This window comes from Pleurodeles waltl, chromosome 2_1, assembly GCF_031143425.1.
Source record: "Pleurodeles waltl isolate 20211129_DDA chromosome 2_1, aPleWal1.hap1.20221129, whole genome shotgun sequence".
NCBI classification, from domain to species: domain Eukaryota; kingdom Metazoa; phylum Chordata; class Amphibia; order Caudata; family Salamandridae; genus Pleurodeles; species Pleurodeles waltl.
Genome location: NC_090438.1, coordinates 777,494,731 through 777,508,181, shown reverse-complemented (window position 1 = coordinate 777,508,181; position 13,451 = coordinate 777,494,731). Strand labels below are relative to the sequence as shown.

General features: G+C 44.0%; 1 protein-coding gene across 3 annotated transcripts in view; it reads right to left on the bottom strand.

Annotated features, from left to right (window-relative positions):
• LOC138259157 (probable thiopurine S-methyltransferase) overlaps window positions 1-13,451 on the bottom strand; it is a 76,511-nt gene that overhangs the window by 32,227 nt on the left and 30,833 nt on the right. For 2 of the 3 annotated variants that reach the window (XM_069206700.1, XM_069206692.1), the window contains one exon: window positions 5,170-5,241. The exons of the other annotated variant lie outside the window; for it this stretch is intronic. In XM_069206700.1, the coding sequence (XP_069062801.1) occupies window positions 5,170-5,241 (72 nt within the window). The remainder of the gene's footprint in view (window positions 1-5,169; window positions 5,242-13,451) is intronic. 3 annotated transcript variants of the gene reach the window in all.

The window sequence follows — 13,451 nt, the reverse complement described above, 5'->3', positions numbered from 1 at the left end:
TCTCGTTGGGAGGCCGTCCCCAGCTGGGCCTCTGCGATCTTCCGGGCCCAGCGTCTCAGGTTCTCCCACCGTTTCCTGCAGTGGGTGCTCTGCCTGCTATAGACCCCCAGCGTCCGCACGTCCTTGGCGATGGTACGCCACAACCCGTTCTTCTGATGGGCGCTGACCTGTAGAGTAAACACAAACAGTGGGACACCATGAACCAGACAATCCAGCCTGTCACACATATGGCCTACAAACTGCATTAGCACCTCATCAGGCACACACATGACCTGTACCACTGCATTCACACTGCCACCAGCCATACCCCCCCCAAATGACACACTGCCAGCACACACAGACATCTCAATGCAGCCATGTTGCATGCAATGTACCCATCTGTACTCACCTGTTGGTCTGGAGGCCCATGCAACTGCCCATACAGGTGTAGGACCACATCCACAAGCCTCTCCAACTCCTCCGATGAGAAGGCTGGGGCCCTTTCCCCTGTTGCACTTGCCATGGCAGTTTCTAGACACAGGTCACAGCAGCACACGCAGTGGGGATGTCGTCCTGTGGAAAGTCAGGAATCAAGTGAAGTGGTAGAAATGAAATGGCAGTCACGTCCTCGGTGGCGAACACTTTCACCGCCAGCGCTGACCATCATTGGTTCCCATACTCCATAGAGGCCCATGTTAGCCAATGAGGAATGCACGGCAGTGCAGACCGCCTCCCGCCATGACGTGAAGGCTGGCAGTGTGAGGTCACTTTCACCTGTCCCTGCATACAGGACAGCAAGTTGCCATTTAATAATGCTGGTACACATGTACAGATTGATAAGTGCGTCATTGTAGTCAAATGTACTCACCTAAACAATTCCAGTGTCCAACATACAAGGATGCTCTGTGTACACTGCTGTAGTGTGTTCATGGTTCCAGTTGTCACTCCCTTCTTACTTTTGGGTATCAATCACTGCGGAGGAATAGGAGGAGGAGGCAAGCACCCATGTACAGACCCCTTGTGGACTTGGCTACACTGGAGGACAGGCACATCATATTCACCTATCATCTGGACAGGGCCACAATCACAGAGCTGTGTGCACAATTGGAGCCTGATCTGCTACCTGCTAACCATTGCAGCACAGTAACACCCCCTCTCTTGCAGGTACTCTCAGTGCTACATTTCCTGGCAACAGGCTCTTTCCAGGTGACAGTGGGCTTGGCTGCAGGAATGTCACAGCCAATGTTCTCTATTGTGCTTGCAAGGGTGTTTGCAGCCTTGCTCAAACATATGTGCAACTACATCGCATTCCCTCAGGTAGATGATTTACCCACTGTGACGGCTGGATTCTATGCCATGGGGCATATACCACATATTGGGGCCATTGACGGGACCCATATTGCCTTAGTCCCCCCCAGGGCCAATGAACAAGTGTACAGGAATAGAAAGAGTTTCCACTCACTCAATGTCCAGATGGTGTTCATTGGTGACCAGTACATCTCCCACATCACTGCCAAGTATCCTGGGTCAGTGCATGATGCCTTTGCCCTGAGGAATAGCAGTGTCCCACAGCAGATGGCACAACTACAGTGGCACAGAGTGTGTCTAATAGGTGAGCCTGAGTCCCTACCCAATGTATGTCAGTGTATGCCTTCAGGAGTCATACCCCATGCCATTGTGCAGGGCTAATGTGTGTGCCTTACTTCTTGCAGGTGATTCCGGCTACCCACACCTGTCCTGGCTCCTGACCCCTGTTAGGAATCTGAGAACAGGGGCTGAGAATAGGTACAATGATGCACATGGGTGTACCAGGAGGATTGTTGAAAGGACATTCGGGGTCCTGAAGGCTAGGTTCAGGTGCCTCCATCTGACAGGTGGATCCCTATGCTACTCCCCTGAGAAGGTCTGCAGGATTGTTGTTGTGTGCTGCATGTTGCACAATTTGGCCCTCAGATGGCATGTGCCCTATCTGCAGGAGGAGGGGGGTGACAATGCAGCTGTGGCAACAGTGGACACTGAGGACAGTGAGGAGGAGGAAGAGGAGGAGGATGTGGATAACAGGACACATATGATCCAGCAGTACGTCCAATGATACTCAGGTAAGACTGTTGAACTAAACATTTCTCCATTTCAGTGTTGTGCTGTGTGGCTGTACCATAACGCTAGTCATTACCTTTGCATCCCACCTGTGACTGTCACCTATGCCTTCCCTTATTGCAGATGTTCTGTGGTTACAACCGTGTACTGATGTGATGTGTACATACTGCTGAGACACATATGTAGGATGGATCAACATATTACCGGACATTTACATAGGATCATGCAGTTCATTACAGTTCAATACATTGTACATTAACTTCAGATAAAGCACTATTACTCAAGTTGTGTCCAAGGGTGTTTATTAAAAAATTGTATACAATGCAAAGTGCAATAGAGTGGGGTGATGGTTGGGAATAGTCCAGTGTAGTGGTCCAGTCTGTTTGTAGCACAGGTCCAATGTCCAAGGGGCCATAGGAAAGGGAGCAATGGCAGTTCAAAGTGGACAAGGCGACACAGGGGGACATTCAGGAGGGGCTCATTTCCTGGTGGTGGTCTTGGCAACTGTCTCTGGTGTCTGTCTGGGTCGCAGGGACCGTTTGCAGGGTGGTTCACCTTCTGCAGGGGGAGGGGTGCTGGTGGCCTGTGGGTCCTGTGGTAGGGCCTCCTGTCCACTAGCTGCAGCAGATGTGGATGGCTGGTCAGCACACTGGCTTGTGGAAGGGGCCCGCTGGTGTGCTGTGTAGTCCCTCATGATGTTGGCCATGTCACCCAGCACCCCTGCAATGGAGACCATGGTGGTGTTCAGGGCCTGCAATTCTTGCTTGATCTCTTGGTGGTGTTCCCCCTGCAGCCGCTGGATGTTTATCACTTGACCCATATTGTCCTGGGATTGTTGGTAAGCCCCCAGGGCATTAGTGAGTGCCTCTTGGGCAGTCGGTTCTCTGGGCCTGTCCTCCCCCTGACGCACAGCTGTCACCCAACCATCCCTGTGCCTGTGTCACCTGAACAGTGTGCCCACTCCCACTGATCCCAGGACCCTCATTGCCTTGCCTGTAAGGTGTGGACTGGGGTCGCTTTACAGGTTGCCATACTACTGATTGATGTGTCCTGGGGACAGAGGTCTGGGGATGTTGGGTGGCTGCTGTGGTATTGGATTCTGAGGGGGAGGCTCTGTAGTGGACTGGGTGTGGGCTGAGGTAGCTGACTGACCAGTGGTCTCTGATGGGCCAGGGAGTTCATCCAGATCCAGAGCTTCAGAGTTGCTTTCATCACTGAGGGCATCTTCTGGTGGGGGATTGGGTAGCTGTGGCACCTCCTTGCCACTGAGATTGGCTGGGGCACCTGTGGGGATCTAAGTGGTGTATAATGCTACATGTCTGTGACATATTCTGCATCACTAGCTTCCCCTATATTTTTGCTGCTGGCCCGCCACCTTTGTTTGTGTATGGTGATGGATTGTGGGATTGTTAGCTCTACATGCTGTGCATGCATTGGTGGTGGGTGTACATGAGGGGTTGGAAGGGATGTGCTTGCACTGGGTATGGCATGGAGTGCTTGGCAGTTAGGTTTGTTAATTGGGGTGGTTCACTGTGTGGGATGGAGTGGGGTGATGGGAGTCAGGGTCGAGATGGCATGCAGGCATGGGGGATGATAGGTAGTCAATGTTGACTCACCAGTGTCCAGTCCTCCGGCTACTCCAGTGAGTCCCTCAGGATGCAGTATTGCCAAGACTTGCTCCTCCCATGCTGTCAGCTGTGGGGAAGGAGGTGGGGGTCCACCGCCAGTCCTCCTGATGGCGAGCTGGTGCCTTGCTGTAATAGAAAGCACCTTCCCCCTGTAGGTTGTTTCACCTCTTCCTTATGTTGTTCCTTGTGCGTGGATGTAGTCCCACGGCGTTCACCCTGTCCACGATCCTCCGCCATAGCTCCATCTTCTTGGCAATGGATATCTGCTGGATCTGTGCTCCAAACAGCTGTGGCTCTAAGCTGACTATTTACTCAACCATGACCCGTAACTCCTCATCGGGTGCCTTTGTGGGGACATGGGTGTTGTGTGGTGTGTGTACGTTGTGCAGAGGGAGATGTGTGATGTGGTGGGGTGTGTAGTGCATGTCGGATGAATTGGTAGTTGTGATATGTGTGTGCAGCTCTCTTTTGGATTAGCGTCGCAAAGTGTAGCCATCTTGTCGGGTTAGCAAAGGATTGTGGGTGATGCTGGTGTGTGTTTTATAGTGCTGTTGGTGGGTGTGTGGGGTGTGTGTATTTGTGTCAGGTGTGGGTTTTTTGTTCTGGCCAATGTTGTCTTGTTTTGTATTTGGGTGGCCATATTCGCGTTGGTGATGTGCACCGCCAATGGTTCACTGTCGTTGAATGTCCGCTGTGCTGATTCATGGGTCAATATTTGGAGGGTGTAGTATTGGTGGCATAACGGTATGGGTGGTAGTTCCGACAGTTTATCACATTTGGTGGGTCTGGCGGATTTGTGGTTGTGGCTGTTCTCTGGCCGTTTTGTGTGTACGTGTCATAATCTGGCAGACAGATGTTCACCTCCTCGGCGGTATGCTGGTGGCAGTCACTGCAGTGGTATTCGGAATTTACCGCCAATGTCATAATGAGGGCCTGTATCTTTTATGTGACACAGAGCTGTCTGGTGTGCCTCCAGATGTTTTACAGGCTACATAGATGTTTGATGGTCATATGCATGCATTTTCTGCAGCAGAAGAATAATGCTTCTGGATTCAGTGGCAGACCTATGCTTTTTCAGGTGCCATTAAGAGGCCTAGGGATTTCAGTGCAACAAATTTAGAAAAATGAACAGTAAAATACCGCTTTTTGTGAAATTTGAAATTAAATAACCCCCTTCCACAAAGTCATTTATGAGAATATCAGGAGTTTGGTTAATGCAATGTCAGTGGAATTATCTGCAATAGGGTGGGTGGAATGGTGCCACTGTTTGTTGAGCACAATAAGTAAAGTGAAGCACTTGTTGACATTGGTATCTTACCAAAATCTTCATGTCAATTGGCTGATCAGAATGCAAAATGTTATGAAAGTAGAAAGACTCAGTCAAAAGAGTCTGCAATTTTCAGTGGCAGTTTACCTGCCAAAACGTATAAATCAGTGAAAGAGTGGAGCCAATAATTGTACTCACCGCTCCCTATCACATGGGTTAATTGCTACCAGAGATCCTTTATCCCAAATCCCATCATACTTTGCAGGAATTCTGTCAGAAAAATAAAAGATACATTTAAAATACACAAACAAACTTTATAAAACTAGAGGGGCTACTAAAATGTTTTTGTATAATGTTAAGATGTTTAAGAAGACAGAAACATTTTAAGCTCTAATACAGAGCCATATATGCATATGTCAAGGGTTCCTCTTATTCAAAACAGAAATGTAAAAACACAAATAAAATCTGAGAGCTATAATATGCCCAACAAAATGCCTGTCCACAGATTGCCCACCCATGAGTTACTGTCCAAAGAATGCTTGTTAACTATGTAAGAACACCTAGCTTCTACTCTTTCCTTTTCTCCTTGACTGCGTCGAACTGTATATTCAGTAAATGTCTGGTTTCCTGCTTGATCCAGCTAACAGTGCTGTTCCTCACCTTTCAAGTAGATGTTGGGATGTAAGTGCCCTAAATGGTGTGAAGAAAACTTGAAGCATCAGCGAAAGGAACCTATAGATTAAAGAAAATATCTCTAATGCACAGAGATTCCTAGGCACTTAGCAATCGTCACAGAGAAGGCACAAGAGGGTTCAGAACACAAATATCAGGCCTAAATTGGTCTTGGGGCTTGCTAAGGCATGTCTGCTGATGTACCCTTCTGGGCTGTATACAGGATTATGAGGATTACGTCCAGATATAAAGCAAACGTTTTGCAATGTCAAAAGGACTCTTGGGAACAGTGGGTGCCAGTGATTGCTCACTGACAACACAGAAGAATCTGAGGGTAGTGTTTTGCGTGCTTGAATGTTGCAGATCAGTGGCCCTTTCCCAATGTCCCTTCAGATGGACTAGCCACTTGACTTAATGGGCAAATTAATGACTTTCATTACCCCTAAATATCCTCCCTCCCTCCCAGTTCCCCCAAAACACCTTAAGCATGTTCTAAGGGCTAGTGTCTTTATCACGGCCTTCAACTGCAGAGCTCTGCTGCCTTTCTGTTAGGTCTGTGCTATACAAATACCACATACATACACAGAACGCCAATAATAGTTGCCTTACTATGAAAATGCTTTGGCATTTTTGCACAGATAAATAACTGAAATAACACAAAATTGTTGTCTTAAACAACAACAATTGGTCTAAACCAGGAGTCTCTAACCAGTTGGTCAGACACCTTCAGAGCAGCTCACAACCTTGAGGCCTTGAGTTCTTTTTTAAATAAGCACAAGGTCGCATTTTCCTATTAAAGTTAAGGGAAGGCTGTGTTTATTTTACACCATTATCATCAGGCTGCTGATAGCTGGGCCAGATAATGAGCAGAGCTCATTCAGATGTATGACTGAGGCAGGGGCAAATCAGCAAGAACTGGAGCACTGAGGTATTTAACACATGCTTTTAAACCGGAGAACACTAAAATGAAAAATTGCCTTAATGAATAAGTTAACTCTACATTTTAATTTTCTCACATTTAAACATTTTGCACATGAGCACTGTAGCGTCAGATGGCTTCCATCCGTCCAATGCACAGAAGTGGTTAAAGTCAATTAATCTGGACATGAGCTTGTCTGGTTACGATGAGTGAGTTGCTTAGCCTTCAGTAGCTCACAATGATTTTCACTGATCAGAAGTAGCCCTAAATATAGAAAAGGTTGGCAACCCCTGCTCTAATCTCACTTTAAGTTTACTAAGGAGTTTCAGGATAGAAAATCTGCAGGGGTGTTACTGACTGTGACTCAGACCCAGATGGTTAAGGCAGACAGCGTTCAGGGATTTGTTAACAACAAATAAAGAGATCATGTTTGATAAGATTGAGGTCAAGCTTTCTACGCATAGCAGAGCCAGACAGGGTTTCTCCATGCAGAAACGCAATATCATATTGTAGATAATAGCCCGATTTGGCAGACACATGAAGATAATTCATATTGGAGAAGTGTGAAAGTCCGATGCTTAAGGTAAAAAAAAAAGAGTTAATGATGGAAATGGAATAGTAAAGGTGTCTTATGAGGGAGGCATAATTAAACATCATTTGTAAGGATGAAAGACTTCTACCACGTGTGCAGCTGGACTACCCCTGACATCTTTCCATTCCTCCCTGCAAGTAAACTGTTACTTTTGCTTTTTGGCAACAGTTGTTATAACTCCTAGTCATCAAGGACTCTTAAAACCACAAGTCTGGTGCTCCAAAACAACATTGTTGGTGTGCCCAGAGATTGGCGTATCACCATCCTGTAGTCTAAGCAGGATAGCATCCCTCCACCTGCTTTGGTTAGGCTCTTGCTGATGGCTCACTTGCAGCCAGGGGTGCTCTTTACTGGCCTCATTATGTAAATTAAGTCTAGTGGCCCGGCAGGGATGTGACCCTTTTGTGTGCATTACTTTTGGATGGTTACAAATGTTATATTTTATATAAAAAACACTATTGGGCCTATTCACAAAAATAAACTTAAATCTACGTGTCTAAGTTTACTCTAACACATTTGAGTAACTTTACTACATTTGGCTGTTCATCATTAATGAGTCTAAAGTCACTCAAAAGTGCAGGCTTACATGCCCGCACCTGCCTTAAATAGTGGGTGGAGTCAGTAATAACTTCAAATATGTTTGGAAATTTACTGCTAGAAGTGACTTCACCACTGCATTTGAAAGTCAATTTGTGAAGGTTTGTTTTAAAAAAATTAAACCCATCTTAAAGTAAAAAGTTTATATCTATTTGTTGTGTACTAAAGGTTACTAAAGGACAACATTTTTTTTTTTATTCAAGATATATTTATTTTTAAGTTGAAAAAGGCATTAAATTATTTAAAAATAATATTTATAATTTATATATTTTAACAATGAAATAATTTTGTATATCTTTAAAAAAAATGAAATTAGTTAATTTACTTTAACATTGTTTCCTATGGGTTTTCCATTTTAAGTCCATCCCTCCTTTAGTTTCTAGGAGAGGGTGTTGTCGTTCCTTTGATAACCATGGGTGGTGATGAACTTATTCCAGCTCTAAATTAGAGTACGTTTACAAATGTTTTGGCCCTTTTTGGCTGCAGTATCTTTAGAGGAGCAGTTTGAGAATAGGAAAGGGAGTATTCATTTGTAGGTGGGTCCGATCCGTTTTTATGAATTCTCTCGATAACAGCTTGAGAAAGGGTTTCTAGGCCATCTAGCACTAAAGACAGCCAATAAACCAGCATAAGTCAGAGAACCTAATGGACTGCAATCTCCCTCAACCCCCTCAGCGCTACAAATATACAGTTCATATTAGGTAACAATCAGTCTTGTGAGACTCAGGAATAGTTGTTGTGGACCCCAGGCCTCCTTTCATCTTGAATGAACACTCAAGAATTTACACTGGGGATATACATGTCTATATTTTATGAAAATCTAAACCTATCCTAGTGCACACACTATCAATAGGAATTACTATTAAAATAAAGAAGATAGTGGCAGCAATAACTGACAAACAGAACAACAGAACAACAGTAAATACAGCAATAGCTTAATAGTAATTTAAGATTCCTTTGCATTGGTTTCCCAACCCCTCCCTTCCTTTGGCTACTAAATTGACCTTGGCACCAAAAGGGCCCTACTATGATTTTCTTAGATAGCCTTGCTGATACCTGTGTACATTTGTAGAACAACAGAAGCAGTATTCAGTAAAAACAGAGCTGTGTTACCTGTCTTTGTACCTCAGTGGCTGTGTCATCCTCAGGCAGTCAAATAGGACTGTAAGTAGGCTCAATTTGCCTTTGTGTAAACTTCAGCAAGGAAACATACCTCTAGCCAACGCTCTTGTCTACACGAGTCTCAGCCTTCAATCCTGGGATCGAACATTCCTCTCTGTTTAAATTTCACGCTCACTGCTATATAAGATTCCATGGCTGTCGTTTTAGAGCACTGATTGTTGTTATTTTGGACTGTGCTAGGTAGCTGTATTTCTAGTCTAGCATTAGATACAATATAAGCAAGCGTTAGCTAAGCCAGTTTATGTAGAGTTGGGTGCAAGTCTTTTGGTTTTGTCACTGCTTGTTTTGATTTGTAAAACTTTGTTGCTTGGGGAGCTACCGGGCCCCTACCAGTATTACTAAAACACTGGCTAAAAGCAAAATTATTTTGGACTTAACCAAAGGTATGGTAGGGTATTATAAGTCTTCCTTTATGATACCTATTATTTATCAGAACACATTAGAATGTCTGATCCAGGAGACTTACCACAGGTTACAAAATAGGCCTGCATTGCTCCACATATTGAGTGGGCAGAGCTGTGCCCTTGTTAGCTTTAAAAAAAAGTCATACGCTCATATACTCAGCTTAATAATTACAGTGATGTACTGTGTTTATGTGTGTTAGTTGGTAAGTAGCTTTACAAAGTGCAAACGTCCTCTAAAAGAATTGGGACTGTACAGTGTAGAGGGAATATCACACAGATGGACGACGAGCAGTTTGGCATTTCTCCCATACAGAAGCACAATGGAGCAGAGTTACATGGCTCTGGAGATACAAACTGACGAGGTATTGCTTAAGGAGCACTTTCTTGATTTGTTTGCCAAGGAACTTGGAGGATTTCAACTGGGTAATCTTCCACACCGTGGAGGGCCGGGCTGGCCAGATGCCTTGTTTTTTTCCTTTTCTTGTATCTCCTGTGGATCATGTTGCTGTTGGTTTTTTGGAGTTCACCTGATGTTACATTCAGGAAGCCAGATAATACTGGGGTACCATCATTGACCACTTTGCATATGTTGCAGGTCTTCTAGAAAAGGATGTATGCAGGTAATGGGAGCCAGCAGAGATCTTTGAGCACAAGCATGATTCTGTGAAACTTTCAAAGTCCAATAATGGGGCAAGCTACATTGTTCTGAATTCAGCTTCTGGGAAGGAAAACTGATGTTATTTGGTTGTGGTTTTGTGAGCAACGTATATTGTGAACTTGGGGTAAATGTTGATATGGGGGCTGACAGAACTGGTTCCATAGAAAAGTTGAGGCATCACGTCACTCATGTCCCAAGACTACCTGCAGCATGTTCGTCATGTGATCGGCTTTAGTTGAAGAACAAAGATTAAAAAGTTCTGAAGTTCACATAAGTGGCAGCTGATCCAGACCCATCTCTAGTCTTGCTTGAGTGAGTCTTGCCTGAACTTCCCAAAGCAGGAAAATCTAATTGCTCTTGGAGGCATGGCAGAGAAAAAGTGCAAAAAAAACCCATTGTTTGTTGCAGTTTGCTGTCATAGTCTCAAGGCCTTAAAAAGTCCATTTGAACCATTAAGTAAGGATTGGGTACTTCAGACAATGTCTAAAACAATAATGATAAATAATGCACCAAACAAATAAAATAAGAAAGTTTTATAAAATTAATCAATTGTTAGTACAACATCCCAAAATATCCACAAGACACAGCACTAGAATCATCTTTAAAGATCCTGTGATGTTAAAAAACTAAGATAGTGGCTGTGGACACAGTATTAAATGGCATTTGTGATTCATAAAAAAGAGTTCACAACTAGGTTCTAAAGACATTGAGAAGGTATCCTGTGTTCTTTCAAAAGATTATTATTATTATTTTTTAATCCTCTAATTTTGTTAAGATTAGAGAGGAATATTCAACCATTTATATCAATCTGTGGATGATTCCGCTCTGAAGAAATTATATAGCATTTTCAAATAAATTTTCATGAAATATCTACTGGAAATTAAAGTGGGTGTTCATGCTACAGTCAACTGTGAACAATCCCAAATTAAACATGCTCCAGTCAACTGCGAAGAGTCCCAAATGGGGCATTAATCAAGACTTTAAAGATTGGATGAAAAGGCGGAAAACGTCATATACAATTTTGCAGATTAAGGGGCATATTTACAAGCCCCTAGCGCCATGGAAGTGTCACTTTTGTGATGCTCCGGTGGTGCTGTGCACTGCGCTGTATTTACAAGGTCGTGTTAATCCACTTTTTGTGGCTTAATGCCACCTTGTAAATACAGCCCCATAACATGCAGCACTTTGCATGGAAGGGGTGTGCAATGGGTGTTGCTGTGATTTTCGTAAATCTGAGGCAGTGCCAAAAACTAAGGCCACCCCTGACGTGTTGTTAGTATGAAGCAATGGGAGAAATGCTTTAATTTCTCCTAATTTTTTGCTCTTTCTATGTGTGATGCGTTCTGCACATAGAGAGAACAAATTGTCATTGAAGATTGTTTTTGTGCAGGAAGGTGCCCCTTTCTGCGCAAAAATAGTCTCCCCTGCAACACAGCCATCCTTGCACCATGGCACAAGAGTGGCTGCATTGGCGCTCGGCAGCAAATGTACCCCCGGCCCAGGGGGAAACACAGAGGTGCGCCATGTTCTTGTTAATATGGGACATCCCTGCGTTTCTAAAGTGACACAGCACGGCGTTGCCAATATTAACACAGTGCCGTGCTGCGCCACTTTATTGTAAATATGCCCCTAAGTGTATAGTTACAACTCACCTTTAAGGGAGAGCCTGGTCTGCTTTCCAGACAGAACAAACTGGCTGGTTGCAAAATATTTATTGTGGGCTTACCAAGAACATACAATGGGTTGCAGCCTACCAATTGCTTACCAATGGTTTGTTTTACTGTCAGACTTAATTACTAGTTTTGTAGTTGATGGTTTTACTTGTTTCAGCTTGCCAAAATCCTGTTTGTCCCTCTCATGAAACATGGCCTCTCCTCCTTATCTTTGATTGGTTAGCTTCTATGCTTCATTTTTTCTGTTTAAGTACTCCACAAGAGTGCATGTTTTTTCAAGCAGTCTACCTTGTGTGATTTTCTTACCTCTCTTCACATTGCTCTTTCCTCTCACCCACACTTGTGGTGCTCGCACTCGCCCACATGCTTGAGAAGTACTCTCACTCTTGTGCTTCTCACTCCAACCCACCATTTGTGTGCTGCTTTTGCTCCTGTTACCCCATTCCAACATCAACACCAGAAGACCTCTATTGTGCTAAAATGTTATTATTTTTTATTTACCAATTCAAGTAGCGTCCACCATCAGTAATTAAAAATTACATGGAGAGGAGTCAATTTCCTAACAACTGTGAAGCTGATTACACCAGCTATTGCTATTGAGTGTATCTGCTTCTCATCTGTACACTACAGCCAAGATGTGGTGCAGGTTTGGTAGCAGCACTAACTACAGCTAGCATGCTATACTGCATAGAAACACACTTTTCAGCACTGTTTTGGGGCAGTCTGCTCAAGACACCAAGAACAGTATTGGAGTTATGCGGGTGTACATTTGTTTTGCAGTGTGAGGGGAGGGCGGGCAGGTGACCGCATGAAACGCCATCTGGTAAGTGCCACTGGCTCCCAACTGCTGTTGCATGCAGCCACTGAATGCAGCGACTAGTAGGCAGACCAGTAAATTACTGAGAAAAGCATGTTAATACATATATTACCAGCTTATAAACTTGCATTTTTTTTGTCCCTTGTAACATCAGAAAAACGTAAATGCTTATCTGAAGTGAATAACCGGTCACATTTCAAGATGGCTGCTGTTGTCCTGCACTCTCTGGTCAAAGCAATGTTTAATGTCATGCTGACCATGTTGGGTAGCCCATAAGATATGCAACAATACAAAGTAATGAATGCGATCCAAGCACTCACGTCCCTGGCTGATTGTGCTCTGCAGCGATACTCTGGTGAAAACTATCCCGATGTATTTATTCCAACTAACAATGATTCTCTTAGAGAAGGTGTTTTGTTTGGGAATCATTAGAAAACATCTTGCTTTTTATGCGGAGCGTGCAAGCGCTTTGACCTGTTGTAAGGATTATGGGCTTTTAACCACACCCACGCATGCCCATCACTTTTACTCATTTGTGGGCTTGCCGTTCAAAAATTCTTTGTTATTGTTGGGAAATGCTTTATGATTGTCCCTTCTTGGGGCAGTTTTGTTACCGCCTTGCAGACTTACATGGATAATTGCATGATTGCCGATACGTTTGACTGCGAGCAAACTTCTTTTTCCTTTTGAGTCTGTCCTTTGCGCTTATGCTCATGGTAGCTATGTCGCTTTGAATTGGCTCGCTTATGTCAACTTTTTTAATTTTAATTTTTAGTTTAAGTGACAAAAAAGTTCAGTTAGGATTTTACAACGTTAATAGCCTTAAATCAAGCCAAAGCCAGACCCACTGCATTGCAAATGCTTGTTTTAATCAAAGGAATGCCGCTGGCAGATTTTTTGGGGGCATCCCTGCATCTCATGTTTTTATTGTAAGTGCAATGTGGATTTCTCCTAAAGAATGCGGTG